Source organism: Crocodylus siamensis, chromosome 13 (assembly GCF_052110815.1).
Source record: "Crocodylus siamensis isolate JL-2025a chromosome 13, ASM5211081v1, whole genome shotgun sequence".
NCBI classification, from domain to species: Eukaryota; Metazoa; Chordata; order Crocodylia; family Crocodylidae; genus Crocodylus; species Crocodylus siamensis.
Window position 1 is genome coordinate 33,145,169 of NC_143407.1, and position 26,586 is coordinate 33,171,754.

The 26,586-nt window shown below is 45.3% G+C and overlaps 1 protein-coding gene across 2 annotated transcripts in view; it reads right to left on the reverse strand.

The window, feature by feature from the left end:
- Positions 1-495: 495 nt before the first annotated feature.
- The window catches only part of AATF (apoptosis antagonizing transcription factor), a 72,921-nt gene continuing 46,830 nt past the window's right edge, over positions 496-26,586 (reverse strand). For both annotated transcript variants that reach the window (XM_090025376.1, XM_090025375.1), the window contains exons 10-12: positions 25,802-25,882; positions 21,880-21,951; positions 496-2,995 (exon numbers count right to left, since the gene is read on the reverse strand). In XM_090025376.1, the coding sequence (XP_089881502.1) occupies positions 2,932-2,995; positions 21,880-21,951; positions 25,802-25,882 (217 nt within the window). In that variant the 3' untranslated portion in view covers positions 496-2,931. The remainder of the gene's footprint in view (positions 2,996-21,879; positions 21,952-25,801; positions 25,883-26,586) is intronic.

Sequence of the window (26,586 nt, forward strand, 5' to 3'; positions counted from 1 at the left end):
GCTCCAGTCTCACTTTCCATGCTGCTTATGAGAGATGCATGAAGTCTGATGCACACGAGTCAGTTCATGCTTTGGTTAACCAGGTTATTAAGCAGCTTTGCCCTACAACAAAGCAAACAAGTATTTAGTTTCCTTTATCTTCACTCACCCTCCAGTGAATGAATTTCAACCTGTAACAGGCAAACCACTCAAATAAGATGTAGGGTACAACCTTAGCAGGCACTTTCCATCCCTGATAACCTCTACATTTCTATATACGAGAGGTCTGTGGCCAAGGCGTGTGTGTGTGTTGACCAGGAATCTTAAAAAATATTATTTACAATGTCAAATGGTAGCAGCAGCCAAAGGGGTCAGAAATCAAAGAACCCACCTTCCCAAAAGAGGAGAGGAATGCTTCACTCAGCAATGAAAATGGCTCTAAATGAAGAGTCCTGATAACAATTCCAAACTCATTTTTAAAAAAATCAGCATTAGCCACACACACACACACAAAAATAAAGTATAAGGTTTTATTAAAATGCAAATCAATCAACTAATCTGTCCTTCAGTTAACAGTTGAATTGCAGGATCCGTGTCAATTAAACTAGTTTCCAATTTATTCTTTGCTCGAAGGAGGGTGGTAACCTGAATTCTAAAAACCGCCTAGTACAGTTATGTATTTTATACCACCTCCACCACTTACCTTTCAGATGCTCCATCTAATTAAACATAGTATTTGCTCTCATATTTTGGAGCAACTATTATTCAAGTGCCATGCAGGGTGGAACCAGATCTGATAGCAGCCCCAGCCCAATACTTCCAAAAGTCTTGCATATCACTGTGGTTAAAGCAAAATACAGCACTGATACCCGTGATCAACACCATTAGATGACTATAGCCATTATGCATAACATTAGGTATAAAATACCCAAGTAGGCGGGTGTTGCCTTAGTTTTGATTGTACCACAGGGACTCTCAAGATGTACTGGTTTATAATTGGTTTATAATTTACTATGCACTGACTGCTTAGTAAAAGACATTGTTATGTCCAGCTGTGAAATGGGTGACAATAATGCTTACCTACCTCACGCAGAGTCATGAGACCTAAGAGCTGTGCATGCAGGGCTCTTCAAGATCCTTAAATGAAAGATAAACTACTACTGACCTAAGAGAATACAGACTCCTTTGTGGTGTATTAAAGGACCACAGCTTGCTGCCTGAAACCAAAAGCATTAATTACCCTTCCTGCATTCCCCCTGGATCTATCTATTCCTTCCTGTCTACACTAAAGCCTGGCACTGCACTGCAAGTTTTATGGGTAAAATAGCCTTATCCACACTTCTTTGCATACTGTCCTCCACCATTTTGAGTCCTGACAGCAAAAACCTGCGGCAATGCTGGCCAAGCCAAGAGATGAGGTCTGTCCTTTCTGGTTCACTAAAGGAATGCCTGCAAGGACACTGTTACTTGTACCCCTACAAACAGCCCTCCAGCCACACGCACCAGTGCATCTATCCACATGACCACTCCCCCACTTAAAAGATCCTGACTACTGGTGCCCTTTATACTGCCCAGCCTGGCGTGGAAATGCCTCTCTTCCCTTCCACCACAGGTCTGGTTCTGCGCCTGGCAGCAAGTAGCATTGTAGCCCAAACTCATGCCACTGCCTAAACCAGGAACCATCCCTGCACCAACCCAGTCTTGGCCACTCAGTTTGCAAAACGTTTTAATCGGCTTGTATAAAAAGCAAAACACAGATACCATGGGTAAACACTGTAGACTAGCAATGGCCAGCTTGCTGTTACACATCATACATATGCACGTATTGCTTAGGCAAGATAATCTCCATCTCAGAGTGATCACAGCAGGCTAATAAATCCCCCTTATGGGATTTTAATTCCCAGCTTTTGACCTTCGGATGAAAAAACAAGTGAATCATCTCCTCTGGCCAGATTTACACCGGTGCTCACCCCTACAGAAAGCGTGTCACTGGGGGAAGGCAGGGAGAAGTACATGGCAGCAGCAAAAATAATTAAGTGTGGAACATCAGAGGGGCCTGAAACCTCACCAATATTTTCTGACTTCAAAAACTAGTCCTGGGCATGTGAGTGCATTCTGATGGATGCCAATGTGTCAATGCCCTTGTGCACTTTATAGAGGCTGCTTTTGGCAGGCGGAGGGTTTCAATTCACACCATCCATGAAGAGAGTACACATTTTCGTGCACCAGAACCAGGTGTTGCCGGATCAGGCCTCGGGAGGCTGGACACACTGGGCACTCCAGCCATCACTGGGGCATCCTGAATTCAGTGGCACTCCGCAGTGGCCACAGGGCAGACTGCAAGACCACGGCCATGAATGGCCTTCTGCAATTAGCACAAATGGATCCTTACAGAAACCGCAACGAAGCCCATTTTAAAAGATGATGGGGCTCCCTCTAGCTGGGCTAGATCTCCTTGCACTCGTGACTGAGGCTGACCTGACATTGTACAAACTAGCTACAACCCTGCATGAAATGAAGTAGAATAATCCCCAGCAAATGAAAAAACACTTTAACAGGGAGGCACCACTCCCTTCTTCCTCTTATGTTGCAAAGGAACGATGCTAGAGCTTCCCCATACACAGGAAGCCGTATTTATTTGTTATACTGTAGTCAAGTAATGGAGTCCACATTTGGGGTTTTTAGTCACAGGGTCGGTGACAGCTGGAGGCTGGTCCCCACACTGCCTCCACCATCCCCCCCGCCGAACACATACAAGGAATGACTGCAGTTAAGGCCAGATCATTAAGCAAGCGGAGCTGCCACTTCTCAACTGGACTAGACATGGCAGCCTGGAGGGTCCCCGGTGTTGCACAGGCAAGTGTCCAACCGCACACAAAGGATCCATTTGTACGTTGGCCAAAACGCAGACAACAGGAACGAAAACGTCCTCCTGCTCCCGAGGGTCAGCTGCTAATTCTGCAGGAGAGCATCAGGGTGCGTGACTTTTCCAAACAGCGATCGATAAAGCTCCGTCCTGGGGGGCGGGGGGGGGGGGGGGAAATAAGAAAAAGGGAAAGTAACTTTTCAAGGTCAAACTGGAAGCAGAAGGCAGGCAGCAACATCAAATGAAAAGGCCCCTGTATAATTAAAAATGCATTCAACAATCTTTATTAATAAATACAAGTGTAGGGAATGACTTACATAAGACCAATCACATGCAGTACAGAAATATGTAAATATGTCAGTGTGGCTGGATACCATATCTCTAGGGAATGAGGTTTTCTATAAGTTTGCCCTTTACAGACAGGCTCTTCAAGTAAGAAAACAAGATTGAATATTTTAATAGGATGTATGAGACCGCAGAGCCATAAGGAGGATTCAATCAGACAGCCTATGTGGGACTATAATTTAGTTTTCATACATTTTCTTGGACTTGACGGTACTTGAAAAACAATGAAAGTGACCCAGCAACAAGATTCCAATTAATATCACATATGCAGCAATTTTGATAAGAGGGGCAAGATTCCCCGTTTAAAAAAAAATAGATGGCCAGTTTAAATTTATTTATTTTTAATTTTAAAACCTAAGCATCCTGACTAGGCAGGGAAGGCAGACGGGTGAGGAAGAACAGCAAATTAAATACACCCTTCAGCAGTAAAACCAAAACTCATCCAGTTGCAAAAATAAGGACTGTGGGCATTTATACACATACATTTATCTGCTGCAATGCGCCAGAGATCCGGCAGGTCGGAGCAGACTCAATTAACCTTTGATGCGTTTTATTTCAGAAGTGTGCCGCCGACATTTTCTCAGCTCTGACGTGCACGTCGCGATTTTTATAAATGTACATGATGCAGCGCTGGGTACTTTCAAAAGCACCCGGTGCTGCAGCGCAAGCACATACAAGTGCCCTGTGTGACGAACACCTACCACCCAAGCCAAAAAGGCTCTTTAATGGGATCCCGGACTCAACGCAGGAAGAACGAATGCACCAACTGGTAAAAATTATGGTGTGTTAACGAAGGATTATTAAAAAAAACTTATTTTAAATGAGGTCTGTGACCCTGAGGTTCGGAGGTTGAAAACTCCTGCTGAAAAAGTCAGACCAGGGACTCATCAGTCGCGTGTTGGGCCAGTCAGCCAGGAGGGACTGGTTCTTGCTAGGTAGGCACAACAAGGGTGCGAGGCACAACATTCAGACCCGACCCAGAACTTCCCACAGCGCAGAAAGCTCAGAGTTGAGCTCCAATCTCTATTAAACGCAAATGCTGATTGCAGGAGGAGGCTGCAGTTGCACGCAGCAACTGACTGGCCATTAGCAGTATGAGAAGGCTGTGTTTCATAAATGGTCCGTTTTTTAAATCTGCTCTAATGAATTTACTGCTCGGTTCTCAGAAAATTCAATGTGCATTCAAGGAGTTAATGATGCGATGGCTTTGGCAGCGAGGATGCTGTATCCTCCAGGTATAACGACTTGGTCAAATCCACTGCTCTGTGCCCAAAAATCAACTCAACTTAACTGTGGAGCTGCTGGAGCTTCCATGATACAGGATCACAGGTTTAATAACAGGTGTAATAACATGTGGCAGACTCAAACTGGCTGCTATATGATGGGGAACCGATCTGAAAGCTGGCAAACCCTGCCCTGGGAGAGAGCAGGACAGCGGGGTGGGAAGAATCAGGGGAATGGTGCTAGGTGCCGAAAACATGGGGTTTGGGGACATCCAGGCATTGGCAGTGAGAAAATGGGAGAGCGAGGGAGGAAGAGGCAGGGTCCGTGGGGCAGATCTGCAGCCAGGAGAGGGAGTGCAGAGGGTGAAAGCGGGAGTGTGACAGATCCAGCAACAATAGGGCTTTAGTAGCAAACTGTGGGTCTAAAGAGGCGTCACCTCCTCCTGGGGCAATGTGCTGCAGCAGCAAGGTGAGAGAGAAAGGACCTAGTTTAGGTGGGAGAAGTTGGCATCACATTTTACCCTCAAAGTCTTGGTACTAAATGGTTGTATGCAAAAGAAGCCGGGACGTCACGTTCTCTTTGTTCGCTGCTTCCCTCTACATCTTTATCCTGTGTAAATGCCAAATGGCCGATGGAATAAAAAAAGAACCCAGGTGAACTCCCAACAGGACGCAAACATCCCGACTTCCCTGCTAGCACAGATGCTGGCTTGAAAAATCATTATCTTCATCATGTTAAAAAAAAAAGAAAAGGTGATGCCTCACAAAACCTCTCCTACACTTCGCAGCCTCCCTGCCTATTAACTGATAAGTATAACTTGCTTTTGCCATTTCAATTGAGAAATTAGAGAGCATAAAGCGGGAGGTTTTACTGACAAAAAAGGACATTGTGACTTTAAGACTCCATCATTTGACTGGGAAAAAAAAATGCAGAGAGCGATGCTATTTAGTCCTCCACAATCATAGCCTTCCAACCTTGCCTTGCTTGCTTGAGCCAGACCCCATCATTACCACTGAGCAAATGTTTCCACTTGTACTGCAATATCAGTGAAATTCCCAGGCAGAAAGCAGCAGTTACTGTCCGCAGCAGGGTTCACATGTCAGGAGCGGAGAGGGAAATGCTGAAACCGGTGTTTTGATAGAACATCATTTCACACTCAGGTGGGCAAAGCTGACAAACATACGCCACTTGCTCCTGTCAAAGTAACTCGAAAGGCCGAGGGGCTTGGAGCCTTTTAAAGAAACGTCACCAAATCCACTCCCCCCCAAACACGCATGCACACACACTCCCTGTTTTAAATAGCCAGGGTGACTGATTGTATTGCAGCAAACGACACCCGGAAAGACAAATTCTCCTACCACCCTGTGGCTTCCTGTAGGCACAGGCAGCCAAGGCGTGTGTCTTGCCAGCTCGAGCCCCCATGCCCTGTTGTACCCAGGTCAAGGGCTTCCAGTGAGGGAGCAACTCTGCTTGCTGAGGCCTGCAGATGCTTCCCCAGTGCCATTCCTTTTTTCCCCAATCCACTTTAAGGCTGCAGCTCTAATCCACCTAACTCAGTGACACTAAAAGGGAAGCCTCCCCTAGTCTACGCCTCTACCCCCACCTGCTTTAATCAAGAACAATTCCACTTACCCAGCCCAACCCTCAAACATATGGTTACACTGGGCTCAGAAACCATCTCAGGCTCTTTGACATGATCCCACATGAAAGGCGCACCAGAAAATCTCCCAAAGAGAGTCCATCAAACTCAACTACAAGGGGCCAGGCGCCTATCAGACTGCTCCAACTGGCAGCTGGTCCCAACACTAACCCTTGGAGATACTATGTTCACTTTTTTTTGTCTGAACCAAGGGGTCAACACCGAAGATAACAGATGTAAAAATGTTATTCTGTGGCCTGTAACAGTTAACAAGCACAAAGCTTTCCAGCTACCCTATCCTCAGGCAAAATGTATGCCAACAGCATGTGACAAGACACAAACAGCACACACCTCAGGTCCCTTTGTGCCCATGCACAAGCCCCCATTTTTTGAGCACCAGCACAACAGAGCTGTCCAATCCACAGCACTGGTGCAGCCTGCAAAGAGAGTGGGAAGAAGCTATGAGGCTTTAAGAACCAGGGAGGTTTTATACAGTATCATTTCCTTTGAATTTTGGAGGCAGTATTAACCTCTCACTGGGTGTGTCTACATGTGCATTTGCTGTGCAGTAACTTACTGCACAGTAAGTGGCTTTTATACTGCCATCTACACATGCAGGCATTACAGTGCAGTAAGATTGTGTGTAGGCTGACCTGGGACTAAAGTTATTCTCAAATCAGCCCACACAAACAGGTCACTGTGCAGTGAGGAATCAACACATGCCTTACTGCACAGTAACAACTGAGGCTTAAATCGAGATAGTTACTGTGCAGTATGGGTGTGCACTTCAGTTACTGTGCAGTAACGGTGAATGTGTAGATGTGCCTACCGTCTATTTAAATGTAAATATAACCTGCTTGCTGGAGCACCTGAGCTCTCTGGTCATGTAAGAAGTGCATCCTCGTCAAGCCCTGGTGAATTTGGGAAGAAAAGTAGAGAGCTACCAGTACACCTAGCCAAAATGGCGGATGAAGTCTCTGGCAAAGAGGCTCTGAAATCAAGTGCCAATCCCAGGGTTTTCCCATCATCCCTCTGCGTCCCAGGAGGCATGCATGGAGAAGAGGGTGCCCATTATACTGCAAACAGAATCAGATGCCCTTCTGATAGGAAGTGGGCTGTCAACTTGGGGGACCTGACCCTGCTCATGGGGGCCAGGCAGGAGCAGAGCTTACAATCTCACAGACCTGGGGCAAGAGATGGGGAAGGCAACAAATCCCTGGAGGAGGACACAGTGGGATGGCTAAATGCAGGGCCTTAAGAGCCTGGCTTCCATGGTGTCCTTTCAGTGGAAATGATCCCAGACCAACAGCCCTAAATGGCTTTTGTTCTGGCTGAGTGCCATCAGGCCCTGTTACAGAAACAGAGTCGGTAAAGCCCCTTCTCCTCCACCTCCCAAAAACAATATCACATTTAGGAGAGAGAAGGCAGCAGTAACGCCCCTGCTGGGCTGTCATCATCCGCTCACAAGACAGTGGCCACGGGAAGATGCGCACACGTATGCAGCACATTCAGCGGCACAGCAGGTGTGGACTACCTGAGCATACCTCGCAGTCAGGCAGGAAGAAAAGGCTGATGGCTCACGGGAAGGACATCCCGTCTGGTTGGAACTGCCATCCTCTGGGACTGTCAGCTCTGGGAAGCAAAAAAACGCACCTGTGCCCCCCAGAAGTCTGCATGGCAGGCCACGCTCGGCTTTAAAAGCAAAGCAATTTAGCACATGAAGTCACTGCATGCTCTCTCCCTTGCACTTTTCCGCTGCCGTAACAAAGTTTAAGCAGGGAGCGCATGGACTGGACAAACCTTCCAAAACCAAGCCGAGGCACTCAGGGCTTTGGCACAGCAGCAAGCAGGCACCTGCCAAAAGTACCTCAAAAACCAGCGTGAGTGTTTCTCCCCCATGGCTGCAGCTGCCTTTTCCCTCAATGCATCTCTCTCATTGGAAAGCCCTCAGAGGGGCAGGAGAGTTCAGGGATCAGTATTATGGTTGCTCTGAGCTCAGGGACCAAATTAGCAAAAAATGAAAGGCAATTTTTTGAGAAACCAGGTACTAGCATCCTGCTCTGACAACTCACCACTACTGGTGCTGCGATGGATACAGCACAGAGCAGGGTTATTTCTAACTGGGGAGAGGGTTAGGAGTGAGCAGTGAAGGGAGAAAAAGAGCAACAGAAAAAATGCTTTCACCCAGGAAAACTAGCCAAGCTCTGTCTTCCTTCCTTTCTTCCTTGTTATTGTACAGGCTACCTTTCCCCTGAAGCATCTCCCCTCAGCAGGATTTAACCACGCAGAGAGTAAAACTCATCAATCCTCCAGGTTTAACCTTGTCTGTGTTTCAATTCACCAGGGTAAGTGTGGATTTTAATACTTTCAGCCCCCTTAAGGCGATGCATAATGAACTCGGATTTGGGTTAAAAAACATATAATTTCTCCCTTGCACCCACATACATTAAAAATCAGATTTGTGCCAGTGAGTTGAAACCCCTCAGCAAACTGCAAGCCAGCTGCCCCCCGCATGAGGAAAAGGTGACTTTAGCACAAAAGGGTGCTGGTATTAGTGCTATGCTGAGGAATAACCTATACCAAGTAATTAATAGTACTTAGACCTGAGGTAGTGAGTTTGGAAGGATACAGGTCGATACAGGGGTCTTCCTTGAATTAAAATTTAACTTACCCTTTATTGCAACCTACAAAAGCAAGTAATGAGCACTAACATTTTTATTTCTTTTAAACTGTCATTTAGGCTGTAGAGGGGATAATTACCTATTTCCACTGTAGTAAGGTTTTATCACCCTTAGTGAGGCATTTTCTAATTTAATATTTTTACTATATTATCATAAAACCTGTTTCTGGAAAAAATGATCATGGACCACACAGCCATTTGCCATAAAACATGTGTGTGTAAGTACCTTGGCTTAATTATTTATGCATTTCTTTGGCATTGACTCAAAAAAAGAAAGCCTTGATTTTACCAACATGCATCCCTCTCTGCTCCAAGCCCTGTGTGCAGTGCGCCAGAGGGCACCCAGCTACTCTGGATCAACTCTGCTCTTTGGTGCATGAATGATTTGGGACAAAGGGGTGGACAGGGAGGAGAAAGAGGGTCATATCTTACTCTTCACTCAACGTCCCTCTCAACTGAGAAGAAGCCAGAGTTGCATGCAGTCTGTACCACAGATGTGGTGGCTTCACAAACATGACTGGCAGGGAAGGAAACGGCAGGAACAGCCAGCAGTGGACTGGATGCAGACTTTGCACTTACCATCATCCTAGCTCTCTGCACAGACAGGAAAGGAAAAGGAGCAGCAATCCCTGTGCAGGCCAGGAAATCGCACACATCACAGAGTAAACCATTGCTGTGTCATGCAGCATCACCATATCACAGAAACACCTCCTGCACCTTGGAGCCCCTATTGTGCCTATTCTGTAGATGAAGAAAATGGAGGCAGACGCAGGATAAGTAGCATGACCAAGGCCACTGACAAAGTCAGGTCTAGAACCCAGAAGAGTGAGCTTGGCCAGGCTGCCACTATTACATATACACAAATGCGAATGGATTACAGAGTGATTAGGACATGCTGGATCACCCATGCATGCAACTGTGTGCTGGAGATTAAAAATCTAAGTCACTTATTTAAAAATAAACATAACTTTAAAATATGCCTATGACAGACCTGCCCCCACATACCAACAAATCAGCAGAAGACAGAGTTCACCACTCAAAATGCCTAACTTTAACAGAGAGGCAAGGATTTTTGGGGGTGACATCTGTTATTGGACCAACTACATAGCTGGGATCAAGTCAGACAAGCTTTTGAAAACAAGGCGTTCTTCTTCAGGTCCCAAGAGCATTGTTCCCAAAGGCATTCTTCTTGATTCCAACCAGGCAGTTGGTCCAATAAAACATACCACTCCAAAAAAACCCTGCCTCTTACATAATTCCTGGATCATCATGGCCACATCACTCTAGCACTATTACACTGTTAGCTACTGTTTTGATTAAGATATGCAAAACCTTTCTGACCAAAGGACAAATGTGCCACCATACATGCACAATGGGCCAGCACAAACCTCAGGTACAAGCATATGCCTCATAAATATGAAAACTCTCATTTAAACATTTTTAAAAAGGAAACCAAAGAAACTGCCATTCACATTTCCTGTCACATTATCCCACTGAAACTGTCAGTGAACAAAAAAGGAACACATCATATAATAGCTAATGCTATATTATTTTATATGTTAATAAAATTATAATTATGCTATTACTTTTAAAAAAAATATACATGTGAAATAAAGTAGAGGTAATAGTCTGCAGTGAATTCACTGCATAGGTGGAAGCAGCCCCCTGACAAAGGCTAATGGGCTTGTGTGCTGTTTGGTTGGAATATTAACTTTTTTTCTCAGAAGTTGCTTATACATCCGCCTTTATCAAGGAGACATCGGGCAGAGAATGACAAAGGGCCCCACTGAGAAGAGATCTCATGAAGCCCCAACAACCTAGGGTGACCAACAAAATAACAAAGCCATGGAGGGCAACCTAGCAAACACACTGCATCTACCACAGCAATAGTTTTGAGGGGTGTCCTATAGCTCAGGGGTCCAGCACGTTGACATTTTCTGTGTTGCAGATAACACAGCTAAGAACAAATATACCTGGGCAGGTAACATGGCGCTACCCAGTCATAGGCTTGCTAGAGGGGAAAATGCTTCATGTTTCTTACAGTCATGCGGCTAAACATTTCATGAAAAGACTATTTTGTGTGGTCTGTGCTATTATTGAGCTTTGGGCGTCTGGGTTCCTTTACTATGCTGGGTCTGTGTTTTGCTTACTATGAAATTGGAAGGTTCATAATTTTACATGGGTAATAAAGGAAAACCTAAAGGATTATTTACTATAAGGTAAAACACTGGGCCCTGCTCTTGCTGGATCAAATGGCGAATGGTAGCAGTGACAGTTAATACAGCAGGGATTCACTGATGGAAAGACAGTGGTTTTCTGAAAGCATTTTGGTCCCTGTTTGTGCAGTTATATTAATCTAGTGGTGCAAAATGGACTGTTTTGTTGTGCTACTTTTCTTGTGAAAATGTCCTTAAATAGGTTTACTTTCTACTCTCTTCCTTTCCCTGTCCACATTGTCCTTCCTCGCTTCTTAATGACAATCTAAATATCTGGAATAGGCCCACGCCAATATAACCAATAATGGTATCTACCCACCTCCTAGTGATATCTTCTCCTGGGGGCAATGAATTTTTAAATGCACAAAAATAGGGGGAAACACAGCAGCCTGAAAAGCATTTACAGCAAGAAGAGCAGCAAGAGAGGCCATGAGGTCAGATGCAACTTGGACAAACCCAAAAGTCACCTACAGCTCCAAGAGTCGCTTAGTCCCCTGAAAAACTTTCTGCCTGTATCTTAAATCACCTTTAGCACACAGTAGTGAGAGTCAGACTATAAGCTTCCTGGTAAGCAGGGTAGATGGCCAGTATGATAAAATAAGTACACATCCTTTTGTTAATTGACTTTAATTAGCTGGTTTTACCCTAAGTCAGCACACACCGTGCTGGAGCCGACTCAGTATCCACAAGCACGCTCTAGGTGCAGACACTCCGCATGCTGATATTTCTGCAGGAGCAAGCTCACGTTTGGCTGACGGCACCTATCGCAATCAGGAGCAGAGAGAGACTTGCTCAATGATCACCCGACCAGGAATAAACAACTTGCGACTTTTAAAAACAAGGAAGTCACGCCAGTGTTGAGCTCACTCTTAGCGGCCAGGCCTCTGCCATCAGCTGCACCTGCCGTTGCCGTTCCCCGATTTCCGAGAGGGCTGGCCACAAGGTGGCACTGCCCGACTCGTTTCCTGGCCACCGCCGCGAGACCCAGGGAGCGCAGAACTCGGGCTATAAATTACCCAGAGAGGCGGCTATCCTCACTGTGCCCAGTGCTTGAAGGAGATTCAGAAAGGTCTGCTTCAATTCCCTCTCTCTCCGTCAGGTCAGGATCGGGTCCTTCAAGCCCGTGCAAATGCTTTTAGCTCCACGGCTTTAAATTATGAAAGGTGACATGTGACCTCTGGCTTGTCTCCTGAGAGGAGGCACAAGATTTATAAATATTTAAGAAAGCCGATTCTTGCCCTAAACAAAGAGGCTCTGTACGTTCTGCGGAGAGTAGATACAGTGAAGGGGCAGGAAGGGGTGAGCGATAAAGACATAATGTTGTTTCTTGAGGTATTTTCCCCTCGAGCCAGATACAGGGTTCAAATAGCCTTTTGGCTTCCCTGACTTGCTTAAATCGGGCATTTCCCCACTTAACTTGCATTTTCACAACAAGTAAGTATTCCCCCACCTGCTCTCAGGATAAAAGGAGGCAGCGAGACAACCTCACTTTGTAGAGACCTGGGTACCACGTGCACATTCACGTTTGCTCAGTGGAGCTATCCCAACCATGGGCACCAGTTAAATAAATGCCCACCCATAAAATAAGTGGGAGTCTGGGTGGTATGGATACCAGTACGATGGTGGGGATGCGGCGAGATGTGGAGGCCTAGAGGACACTCTGGCATGCTGCCTTCACCAGCTCCCGTTCCTAATTTTCTCGATGAAATTTAATTTACAAAATGTTGCCTGCCTGACCTCTCTCCCCCAAAGCACTGTTTGAGTAGATTAGCCACTGTACCGGCACATGCACTCACACACACAATAAATATATAAAGAAAAATAAGGAGGGGGACATCCTTTGTGTACTTTAATATCCTGTGTTCCAAGGATGATTTCCCTCTTTCACAGCTTGACTGTTTTATAACAGATTTGATGCAAGAGAAAACAAATCGTCTCACAAAGGGAAGACGACAAATCATCTCTCAGCTCCTAACCGGTTTTTCCCCCCACCCCGTACAAAGGACATTTCCATAACAGAGGAGTTTGTCTCCTTGCCAGAGATGTCAAATATTAAACATCAGGACGCGATGAGGCCAGCCCACTGGCATTAGCCAGGGTCACGCAGCACGTTTTGCGACTGCTGGCTTCGAAGAAGACACAACTCTTTTGTTCAAAGACTGGGCCTCCTAACAACTATAGTTAAAAGCCATGGGATGCTTAACTGCTTAGACGTGAACCAACTTCTAAGAGCAAATCATAGGTTAAAAAAGCAAAAGAAAAAGGCTGACCAGACAAAACTATACACAAAAGCTGTGGGAAGAACAACGTGGGAGGCCTCGTGCCTCCACGCAAACAGTCAAGATGAACTGCTTGTGATCTGCCTTTTGCTGCTCCAGACGGTTCAAAAGTAGCAAGGTCCAAGGCTATCCCACCACCAGACTCAGGAGCTCGTGGCACAGCTCAACTGTTTCTTCACAACCAGGAGCTTGTCACTTCAGGGCAGCTGGAAGGGCAGTTTGTCACTTCATGCAGCATTCCCCCAAAGCTACTTAAAAGGAGCCTAGACATGTTGAGAGGGGCTTTGCCAAGCAAGCGTCAAGGAAGGGGACTCTACCTAGAAACAGCAGAGTAGGAGTGAGTGGGACTGTGTCCTCCCCTCTTGCCCAAGGTCCAAGTCCGGAAACACACTTTGGTCAAAAGAATTTGGGAGGTAATGGAGTCCAACTAGTGAGTCAGTGAGATTCAGGACATGCAGTGGGCCAAAAACATTTTCCTGCGGGTTACACCCACGTAGAACTGAGCAATTCCACCCGAATCCATCCAGTTCCCCTGGACTCACCCACGTGGATCTGGGTCACCAGTCCACGGAGCCATTACTCCTTTTTTTTTTGTCTGTCTATTCCAAGTTCACAAAAAGGTGCCAGAATGACAGCTCTAGAACCGAATTCCACTCCTAATTCGGCTCCTAGCATTTTAATACCGGATAAATGGAGTGTGCTGAGTAACGGCTGGGATATCACAAACTTATTTTGTTAAACACTTATGTAATGGGAGTATACTAATCCTTTAATGCTAGGATTTCCTCGCACGCACCCCCCCTGCTCGCAGCGAGACACAGTGACAAAGCAACGGCACTAACTTGAGGAGTAAGGCACCACCCGGGAAGAACAGATGCCCCAGTCCAATCCAAGGAAAACCTTCCAAACTACTGCCTCAGCAATAGCCCGTTAATCTCTCTCCCTTTATCCTGCGTCTTAGCAAGCATTGATCCCTGGGTGCCAGAACAGCCTTCTTGCGCTAGACTGTGCAAGTCTGGGCTGGTTTTGTACCAGGGACCAAATGGTTTGTAGATTTTTAAGATGGGAAGGGACCATTTTGATCCAGATTAATAATATGCACAAAACAGGGCATGGGATTTCCTCCCGTGATTCCTGCATCAGTCTCAGGTCTCTAAATTGGTGGGCCTCGATCAGGCTCTTAGCTGGGCAGGTATTCATATCCTAACACACACCGTCATGCTTCACGGCCAGATCTGTAATGTGGCACCAGGGAAGAGTCTGTCGCCAGGTTAACCAAACCCTGCGTCGTTCATGGTTTTAGGCTAGTGTTTCCAAAGGAGCTTAGCAGAAATTAAGTGCCCAAGTGCCATAGAACTGAGTGGCATGTGGGTGCCTAATGCCAGACTTTAGGACACAGTCAGTACCTTCAAGGTCAGTATCTTCAATGGAGCCCAGCACGGGACTGGCAGCAAAACAGACACTAAAAATGAATTCCCAATGTTATTTGCACCCCACTTCCGCCAGCATCCAGGGTGGCTGCTTGCAAAGGCAGTGGGGAACTGCTGTACCCATGCAATCCCCTATCCTCTCTACACAGGTAAGAGTAATACACCCAGCAGCAAGCCGCAGAAGTCCTGAGGTGATCTCCATTCCAAAAATACCACCTCTAAAAGCGAGATTGGGGTTACCTCAGCCTCTACAGTCCCGCAGACAGAAACACATAGCTGATTACATGCATCTGTGGTACAGGTGTATTTGCCGTGACCCCTGTTCTGCACGCCAACCTCCCCAGTGACAGTATACAGGGCAGGGCTGTGTCCAAGATAGCTTTTTTCATAATAGGACTAAGCTGATGCCATCCGACTCCACACAGGCTACCACAACATGCTGCACTGGTGCGTTCTGGGAAAATCTGCCCAGCACCCCTTCCTCCTCCTGTGCAGGAGCACATGCATGGAGGAACTGCAAACTGAGCAGCACCTAGAAGATGCATGTGATGATGCACTCCTGCAGAGAAAGATGACTGAAAGGGCATCAACCAATGCAGCTATCCAGGAAGAGGACTAGATGGTAAACCCTGCAATGTGCCAATGAAACCTGGCATAATAACCACAGTGACTAGCAGCGTATTGTTCATGATGTCCTGGGAACCTGACTAGTTCACTACCTGGGGACAAAACCTGCTCAACAGTTGCAATGCCAACGGGACCTCAGACACCAAAAGAGCAAGAGCTGTTCCCAGCAAGGAAGATATTGCCCGTCACATTTGACAATGATGCAGATGTGCTCAGAAAGAGCGACCCCACGTTTCCATGAATATGTTCTGCCCGCCAGTCCACCCTTGAGGCTGATGCAAAGTCCCAATGCTGATGATGAAATGTTCACCACTGTAAATAACCCTCCAAAGCCAACACATGTCCACCCAGCCTCTAGAAGGTTATAAATCCAAGCTCTGCATTTCAGATATTGTGCTTGCGTCTTTTTTTGTCCTGCCTGACATTACTGCAGGAAAGCCTCCTTTTTGCCTCCCACTTCTGCGCGTGGTGCCATCTTTAATGATGATGTATGGGTGTCCTTTTCCTCAGCGCTGCTGTGAGGAGGGGGTCGAACACATGACACCACCAGCATGTGTATCAACAAGCGAATTATAAACCGTGTCAATCCAAGTTAATGCAAAGCTGTAATCCTCTTTAACAAGAGATCAAATCAGTGCCATGAGTTATGTTCATTCTGTAATCTGATAAGGAATAGAGTGAGCCTCTAATAAAAGAGTAATGAGAGCCCTTAATGATACTGTTAAAAGGTAGCGCTAGTTAAAATATTGCTCTTGTTCCAACTGATTAGATCACTGGTGCATATTTGTGCAGTCTTGTTTTACCTGTGAGAATAACCAGTGTCATCTTGGGAGATAAGGAGGTTTGGACAAAATATCTGACTCTTTAAGCAGCTCCTCAATGTCAGTTTTCAACTTTCCAACAGTGATGTACTAATGTTGCTGAGACTTAGAAGCAAGCAGGATCAGGGCCCAAATAAATAGCTCTGCCTGTAATCACCCCTGAGAAACACATTCTCATAACAGAAAGCAACTGAGCAGGAGACCTGGACTCAATCGCCAAAAGTCAGGTTTCTGTGTGACCTTGGGGAAGGTCACCAATTTTAGGTGCCTCAAAGCCTTTGAGAACCTGGCCTTTATTCTCTGTGCTTCATTTTTCCATCTTATTCAAATATTATAGTACTGTCTTTACTTTGTAAGTGAGTGTCAGAATGACTGCAGTGAAGATTGTGAGGAGCTCAGATGCTAGCTGAAGTAGGTCTCATAAAAACTTTAGGTTACAGACATGCAAATGGGACATCCTTAGAAAACCCCAGCTGCCCCAGGAAAAAGCAAGCTGTGTCCACAAGCCCTTGAACCAAGGTAAACCTATGTTAACCCCAGTTCCAATCTACGGTCCTTTCTTCCTAGGACAATCATTTGTCTGGGTTGCATTTACTTCTCAGCTTTTGCCTCAAGGTCCTTCATCTCAGGACTAATCCATTAGTGTGGTCAAGGCTTCTTAGATAGCTTGAAAATCCGAGCCTGAGCAGGTCATAAATAGATTTAAACCCTCCCTTGAGACACACAACCTGCACCTTTGAGATCCATAAAAATCACCTTTCAATGTGCATCTTAAAATAATAATGGCGAGGGGTTAAAGTATGGAAGGTCGGAGGCCACGCTACCGTCCTGCACATTACAACATAATATCTGAATGCAAGGTCAAACAGTCATGCCCATGTTTAGGGTGCAGAAAGAAGTGGGCAGCTCAAGATTAACTGCCTGCCCAAATTCTAGTATTCCAGGCAGTGGCGACGAGGAGGAGGAGGATGTTGACAAACGCTGTGTTATATTTGAACATTTATTTTCTCAGATGCAAAATGTAAAACGATTTACCACTTCTGCTCCACAACAGCCATGACAGACAAGGCTGTTTGTCTCCAAACTGGTTTCCCCTTTTGTTTGCCAAATCTGCTGAGTACCAAGCAGCAAACATGGGAGGGCAGATTCTCATAGGTGCTAGCACCGTTGTGCTTCTCTCTAGACATATAAACAGCGCCATGCCCATAGCATCTAAGTACCTCATAATCTTCAGTGTATTTTCTTTACGCCTGATGAGGAAGGGAAATGCTATTGTCCTCACGCTACAGCTAGGGAACTATGACACAGACAGGGAGTATGTGGCAGAGCAAAGAATTCAGCCCTGACCTAGAGCCATACCCCCCCGGGACTATCCTTCCTCTTACCACTGAAGTTATTTAGATGGGAAATATATCCTAAGAAATTAATAAAGGCCTACCAGGCACCAAGATGCTCTGGTGATTTATGCTTCCACAACACCTGAGGCAAACGGAGAGATGAAACACTGCATAAACTGCCAAAATACTGGATACCCCCTTCTCATACTCACGCCTAGGGACACAGCACTTCAGAGGGACTCTGGCAGAGCAGCATGGAACATGAGATTTTGGCTGGTCAATGCAATGTACCTCATTCCACAAATCAGAGGAAAACTGAAGACCTGAACAATCACTGAACCCAACTGGGCTGTAGCTAACATGCCTTGCAGCACATTCAAGAGTCCACCCAACTAGTACCCAATCCAGCACACGCTTCAAGCCAATGGGTAGTTTCCATTGATTGCAAAGGGTGTGGAAGTGGGACTTTACTGGATAGTCAATGTGATGATCATAAGGCACAACATCTCAAGGTATTCATCCTGGAGGAGGAAACCGAATGCCCAGTGTAGGGCAATAAATATCTGCTGCCTTGTCCTACTAGATATTAGGACAGTTTAGGTGTCATTTAGATGACACGTCCCTACCACCAGCCTGGGTTCACAGAGAATCGCCCTTCCAGTTCCTATGTGCCAGCTCCCAACCAATAACCCCAAAACCTTTCAGCACTCACCATCTTTTCCCACTCCCCTGTTAATCCCTCCCCATTTTTATATGCATCTATCTACAGGCATTTTCCAGGTATTTACACCACGGAATCAACCAGTGCAGGTACTGGCAGGGAGATTTGGTATATAGTGATTTTCCTTGCTGATGTTATCCTCGGTATTGCCAGGCCTCCTCTACCCTTTTACAATTAAATTTCTTCTGCAGGTTTAAAAACATGTTACTGTCTTAAAACTTTTCACACTATAATACATAGTGCTCCACTGCGTAGAATTTTATTTATTTTGGGGTCATGCTTCTAAGTGCCTGAGCAAAAAAGCTCAGTGCATGATCACATCACTGTGAAATGTGTATTTGCATTTTCAATCTAGTAATTCACACTTGCAAACAATAAAATTACCTTCTACTGCCACAAAGGAAAGTTGTTATCATTACTGTCTCGTGTTCATGCATATAGGGTTGTTGTTGTTGTTGTTGTTTTAAAATTCACCCAGCTTAAATTGGATGCTGCATTGCTCGTTCTGCCCTCAAACTCTTATCCAATGTTGCTGTGCAGTGTAAAAGATCCACGGTGTCCACCCAAGACAGGGATACATTTTAAAATGAGGATGCAACATGGTTCCTATTCACATAATGGACAAAATTTTTCAAAAGTGACTAGTTCCATGATATATCATCCTCAATTTTTAGGGACCAAAACTTGACATCCATTAACAGGTCCTGAATTTCAGACAGCAGGTGTCCAGATATTTTAAATGTCCTTCATGTCTAAATTAGACTACAAATAAATCAAAATTATGGGAAGGAAGAAAATAAGACGTGATTGCCTCCATATATTTGTGGAAGTGAATGTACGCTCTTTTTTATATTCAGCCCTGGGCACAAATAAAAGCTGTATAGATGCTACATCTGAACTAGAAAGAAGAAGAGTGGTTTTATGTTTGTACCTTGCATTCTCTGTTGGCATTCCTGGTAGTATACACATGCAATTATGTATAAAGACTTGCCTACACACAGAAAAGTTAGTGAAGAGTATGCCAAGGCACGAATTTAAAACACAACAGATAGTCCACACTAACTCCTTGTGCAGACACTTATTTTGCACTGAGAAAGTCTCAATTTAACTCAGTCTCTAAAATAGCTACTGTGCTATTGACCTGACAAGCCAGTAGCAGAGCTGGGAACAAAAACCAGGTCTCCCAAGTCCCACCCAATCCACAAGTCTACCCTGGGTACATTTAGGGCATACAGTCCTGATAGTATGCTGTGCACTATAGGAATGACCTAGCTAGCATCTTGTGGCACTTCTATTGGCCAACCACACTGACTACTGGCTGAGAGAACCCGCAGCCAAGCTGATGCAATAGTTTTCTATGACCAAGAGCCAGTGCTGGAAGTTGAGTAGCAAATGCCATAAAAAAGTACAGCAGGCCCCAAAGTGGGTAATAAACTTAACAAAAGGGGTAACCCCACCCGTAAAGCAGCAAGCAGCAGCTGCCCACATGCCTGCCACAGAAGGCACCTGTCAAACATGTAAGCAATGTAATAATCCACCCTGCATGGTGAAATCGCCCCAGGAGATACTTTCAGTAAGTCCCATGTCAAACACTGTCTCCCTTCCCACAGTGATCATTATGTCGACACACCAGAGCGCAGAGAGCATCCCAGTAGCTGTAATAGTTTCTGAAGTCAGCAACACCCCCTACCGCTTATTGTGGAGGGAAGGTATATCTTTGAGAAGCACAGGGCAGGAAGATGGGGCAGCAAAATTCAAAAACAGCAGCAATTCACACAGTCCACTGCAGTTCTTAGCCAGGTGAGGATTTCTGTGCAACTTCTGGAGTGAACATAACTGCTATGGTCTAAGGATCAAGAGGCTGTGTCACCCCAGTGGGTGCGAATGCGGGAAGGCCATTCCTGGGCTCCTCTGACCAGCAGCTTTATTTTTACACACACACAAGTATTAAGGTTGAAGTGGCTCTTCCAACATGAATGGGGGTGCGTGCGTGGACATGTGAGATCTGTAGGAGAACGTACAACCTACTGCACAGGCAAAATGAAAGACACACCAACCTCATTTAAAATTCCCGGTACATAAGTCACAGCCAGTCAACTAGAGTTAATACCAGTGTACTGAAGTGCTAGAATCCTGCCTATAATTATGCATGTGGTAGGTACCAGTTCTTATTCTTCCCCATGCTACCTGCTAATTACAACAAAATTAATAAACAAAGATGCCGCGAGTGAGAAGCATTCAGAAAGGGTTTCTTTAAACAGAAAAGACTATTTTAAAAAGATATATATGGCAGGTGGTGGAAAAAAGCAGCAGCCCCGGTTCTAAGGAATGAGGCCTCTTTAGGCATATATGCGGACTGGGGAATTGGAAAGCCCACCTGTGCCCCTTGTACTACGGATGCCAATTACCATGAGCAAAACAATAAATGGCCTGGGACTCAGCTATGACTGCTATACCCCACTTTCATGCTTCAACCTCAAGGGTGATGTATGCAGGAGACAGGAGCAGGACGTACTCACTCGGCAAACCCAATGAAGCCTGACCGCATGCAAAAAGCACTGCATGATGCATTGTTCAGGCCGGAGTTTTGGAGGGTAAAGGAAGGAGCAGAGGCACAAAGTTTTAGCACTCAGTGATCACATAACGGCAATCACTGTTCCCAGTCAGTCCAGTGGATGAATGCTATTCCACACGTTCCTCCGCCGGGAACCCCGTTATCCCAAGCTGAGCTATGTCTCCCAACATGCACCATTTGCCCAAAAGATGCCTGCCTGTTTATCCAAACCACTGGACCCCTTATTCAGATAAAAAGTGTCTTAACACGTTACAAAACAGAGCTATGCTCAGTTTCTCTACCAGCTGCCATGGAGCAGCCTTTTCCAGGTCACTGTTGGTATTTATTGGCACCTCTTCACATTTCTGAATCCTTGGCTATTGCTCCTACAACTCAGTCCAAAAGGAGACAGACAAGGACCAGCACATGTTCTACTGCCACTTTCCAAACAGATAAAGGTACAACCGGCCACCCTCTCGTCGTTAAGATTAAATGCACACCTTCCAGTCCTGGGAAAGAGTGGCTCTCAAATACTGTAGGGCATCCAATGGAGAATTAAACCAACTAGCTCCCACAAAAAAGCTCCACATCGGGTAAATTCTGCCAAAATATGAATTTTATAAAATTACTGAAGAAATAATTCTGCTACTCAGGCTTACACTGAGAGTCATATTTTCATTACAAATTAACTTCTTAGGGCTCTGGGAGTCTTACACAGATGTCTTCTTCCATTATTCAAATACAAAAACCCCCCAAATATAGGTATCAATTAGACCTTTTATGTGAATTTTCTTCTCTTCGTCATTTTCTCGTCTCTTCGTAATAGCCTTGCATCACAGCCAATGAACACTCTCAACTTGGTTTCTCATTTGCATACCCATCCTCCCAAATGAAAAGATTTCAAAATTTGAGGGATTTAAGGCAGGCATAGGAGAGTCAGCATCAAGATTTATGGAAATTCCTTTTTTGGCATTACAGTAATTACAGGAGTGAAAGCTCAGCTAGACTGCCTGGACAGATGCGACCAAGACACCCAGGCTATGATGCCAATGACAAATGGGTAACTGATAAGAAGAAATGGAGAGGACGACAGACTGAAGAACAGGTCAATATCATGCTGTCATGAAGCCATTTGAGAAACTTAATTAATCTATTACTCACCTGGCATCATCATTCATTGTGCAGTGGTCAATAGGTGCCATGAAGCTCACCAGCTTGCTATGGACATGATACCTGAATAAGGCAGGAAACAGACATCACATCAGCACTTATTAATGGAGGGAAACATCACTAGCTGGATGGAAACATCCTAGTGCCCCAAATGTAGAACGCTGGCTTTATTGGTGGCTAGTGGCTGATCACTCGCTAGTCATGGTAGGTGACTGTTACTTCTCTCTCAAAATAAGGGGTGGGGGGAAATCAGGTGATTAAGTGTTCTGAACAGTGGACAGGTTGCAACACTTCACTTTCTCACAAGTAGAACAGAAACGCTCCAGCATCATTGAGCCACAAGGTAGCACGCACGTGATCACAGCAGAGAACTTTGGAGGAGGACAGCAAAGGCGCAAAGGCACAAAGAGGTGAAGTAATACAGCCAAGGTCACAGTGGCTGATCCTATCCAGGTCCCTATTTACTAAGCCGTGTGCCACCAAGAGATCCAATGCCCCTCAGAGAGCCAACTTTACTCTCTCCACTTGGTCTGTAACTTACAGAAAGACCCCAGGTACCTGCCGTTCAAAATCTCTGAATAGGCAACTGATTTTAAATGCCAGTCATTATATATAGAAAACTCCAAGCCAACAGCTTTCTACCTATATTGCTCTGCCAACTACCCAAGTTTGAAATGGTTTGTTGGAGTCATTGCTATTCTCAGAGCTTGAAGAATGGCAGGCAGAAAGATTCAGAAGCATTTGGACAGATTCAGTCACTTTTTTACTCTGCCACCTTTGCACTCTTTTGTTCACAAACATTCCCAAGGTCAGGATTAACTTCACACGGATACTACCAACTGAGTGCCTCTTCAGAAAGGTAATCACCTTAACCCTTAAACAGGGACCTTGGTGCCCAAACCAAGGCTTTGTCATTCCTAAAGGAAGAAGCTGTCCTGTTATATAAAGCTGCAGGCAGACTAACTTCAGGCCAATCACAGAGCATACATGATACCAGGTAACTTAGGGCAGATACCAACCTACAAACGACGAGTCAAGGCAAAAGTATGAACAAAGTGAATACATTTTGGTCAACAAGTTAGCTTATAGGATGCCAACATTTAATGTATTTGTGTGAATCAAAGCATGTTCAGGGACAATCTGTGAATTTGTAAAGGGCCTTCATGATTCTGATAGATTGTCTGCTACTAATTGTTTGCTGGGGTCTACTTATTCTTGTACTTTTAAAATGAAGCCTTCCGAACCTCAGCCCAGCAGACAAAATATTAAATTACAAACACAGCAAGACATCCCAAGTCACAGCTGCACAATTATTTCATGACAAAAAAGAAATATACACCTCAGATGCATCCATCCTAGGGAAAAGTATTTTCTAATAGACTGGGACTGGGGACAGGGCACTTGGGACAACTGCCAAGTCTTGCCCCACTTTTTCTACTTCTGTTTCTTCATCTGTGAAATGGGGATGAGTTCTCTTCTCCCTAGCTAGAGTGCTGCGGGGGCAGTTGTTTCTGAAAGTGCTCAGAGAGCCATGGACATTATTTTACACTGAAACTGCACCCTCCATCCATACCTCTCAGAGCATTAGGAAAGGAAAAGACAATGATAATAATGGGCAATGATGCTGAGTTCCAGCAAGCAAAATTTCCCCTTGGTGGTCTAAGTGGCCTTCCTGGCATTTCTGTGCAGGCAGCAATTCCATTTACCAGCAGTGTGGACACAGATCTGAGTGCATATGCTACACGTGCAGACTGAGCAAGTGCCATAGGGTACCCACTGTCTGGGAAAGCCCATCTGATGCATGTCTACTAGTGCCCAAGGCCTGGAAATGTTGATGGCTCCAAATCACGACTTGCAGGTGTTAGGATTCTCCTTCCATGGTTTAGGCTCAACAGCTCAATGGCAAGGGTGCTTAACCTAGGGAGCCAGTAAACACAAGTTGTAAGCCCACCACCCACAGAGGAAGTTTGAACTTGGATCTCTCTAAACTTTCTAGCACAGTGCTCAAACCACCACACCACAGGTCTGGCATCACTCAAGTTTTTCTCTAGGACTGCCTTTGAAGCTGGCCTCCTAGGCAGCCAGGAGAGGGAATTACATAGAGCCAGGAAGAAGCAAACAAGCCAGAGGGTGTGTGGTTCACCAAGAAGACTGCTGACTTCAACAGGCAAAGAACTGAGTTCTAGCCTGGAGCCTTACTTCCCAAACACTGCCTTCATCCAGCCTATCCAATGACTATTAAATACAAGTTGCAGTGACTCTGCTTCAAAAGGAGCACTAGAAAAGGCCCTGGACAGCCCCTGATCTGTGGGGGTTGGAGCACTGTGGAAGTCAGAGAGATGTGGGTTCAAAACCCCTCTGGTCAAGAAGGAGCTTAGAACCTGGGTCTCTAGCTTCCCAGACCCCTGAGCTACAAAGACCAACACACAGCAGGGCTGCCCTTCTCTCCATCACCATCATTCTGGATTGGATACTTGCACCAAGGTATACCTGCACTGAGTCTTCTCCTGATGGGGGTTATATATCCAGGAAGCAGAACCACCAACTGTTCACAAATGCCAAACCTGCCACTTAAGACAACCAAACGAAAAATCGAATGCCACCCCTGTGCTTCCATTCTTGTCACTCCGGGACTTCAAGCTGCTTTACAAAAGATAGCAAGTGACAGTATTCACCTCTGACAGATAAGGAAAGCTGAAGGGCAGAGGTGAAGTGACTCACTCCAGGGGACACACAAATAGTGACTCAGTGGTAGAGGCAAGAATTGAATGCATCCCTCCTGGCTCCTCACTTTCCCCGCTGGACTCCATGGGGCAACGAGGAGATTTAATTGTGCACTGATCACACTCTTCAGGAATGACACTATTTTATAGATATTAATATTTTCCCTGAGGGTCAGAGCAACTTTTTTTTTTTTTTTTTAAAAGAAAGAGGCAGCTAAAACGTAACGTGCAACTGACAGCAAGATTTCTGATCATTCAGGACTTCCGAAGCAAACCGACTGCACACAGCGAGAGACTCGCCCCATTATTCCTAAAGCTTTATGACTGTGACTCAGTTGTGTGATGTTGTCAGTAGTTTTGACTGAATCATGAATATACCCAATTATGTGTGATGCTGACAGAAAAGAATATTGATAGTCAATAATTATAGGCTTTTCAGGCCAACAAAGTAGCTCTTCCCTCTTTTAATAAATTATCTTATGACATCTATCTTAAAAATTGCTATGCCAAGCCTGACCCAGACTGACTCCACTGACTTTCTATCAGATGCCATCTAAACTCAAGATTTATAGTTTACTCACAAAAGGATGGTTAATGTTGCAGATTTTTCAGGAAGCAGTGCAGCTTTTCAGCGTGCCGCCGTGCCACAAACACCTCCTCTACTACAAATCATGCAGTCATTCTCAACTCAGAGAGAGTAATGCATCTGCTCTGCAAAGGGGAAAAAATGTGTATCCCTTCACCACACCTTCCCCTCTCACACCCCAACCAAGACATTTTCAGGTGCAAAAGAATAAGAAAAAGGACCTCACGTGCAATGATAATGAGACAGATTTACAAATGTATTTCAATACCCTAAGTTGAAGACTGGTGCCTAGAGGTTTTCACAACAGTACCCAAGCAGGCCAGGCATCCAATTCCCACGGGCACTCAACAGAGAGGAGATAGGTGCCTTACTCATTTAGGCAGATTTGTAAGGTCTGCAAGGTATCTATCTGTACTTTATGGCACCAAAACATATATTTGTAAACCTGGCCTTACAGGACTGAGAAGTATAAATGCCACTGGCTCTCTTAACAACCCTCCCCCACAAAAAACAAGTTTGGCAAAGCATGTTGATGGTGACATAAGGCAATCAGCATGATAAGACAAGAGCAATGCTCTTGCCATGGGAAGGTGCTGTGACTCACCGGATTTTCCTTCCTTTGCTAGCTTTTCTGTCCACCTTCTTCTGTATTTTGCTTCGTAGCTTCTGGATAGCCAGCCACTGCCTGGGGAAGCCAAAGTGAAGGATTACACACCACTGTTAGGGCTGTTTTAGTATAGCAGTCTTTAGGAAGGATCGCAACATGAAGAATCTGACAAGGGTAAAAGCTAATACGATACAGTTCTGAAGTCGAAGCCTCAAGTGCCTCCAGAATCATTTAATTCCTCCAATTTGGTAATCCCCTCCCCCCTGAGGTAACCCAATGCCAGTTAACAGTAACTTGGTTTGTGTTAAGTCTCCCTGAACTATGCAGTGAAATCCCCCTGAGGAAGAGCTTGTGTGCACATGGCAACAAGCTGGAGTGCCCGGGAGACATTACAAAGGCTAAGGGCTTATGCAGAAATGACCTGGACTCTGGCTGCGCTCAGGGGCTGAAGCCCCAGCCGCTCTGTGGGACACAGATAAGCCTTGCCTGCCCTTGATACCCTGATCAATATTCAGTGGGGATTCATGTCTTGTGTGTACAAAGAAGCCAGTAAGGGTACAATGTGACCCCTTGTTTTTATTCATTCGCAGTTACTGATTCTTAAGAATCTTTAGAATTCAAAAGATTTTCTTCGTCAAATATAAATGCTAACGCTAGCTAATAACCGTTGCTTTTCTCGTTTGATTTAATGTCTATTACTATAGTGAGTTATATTTTGCATTAAGAAATCGTGTAGTAGAACAGACTGCCTTCCTATCTACATGTCCCACAATCTGGGACTG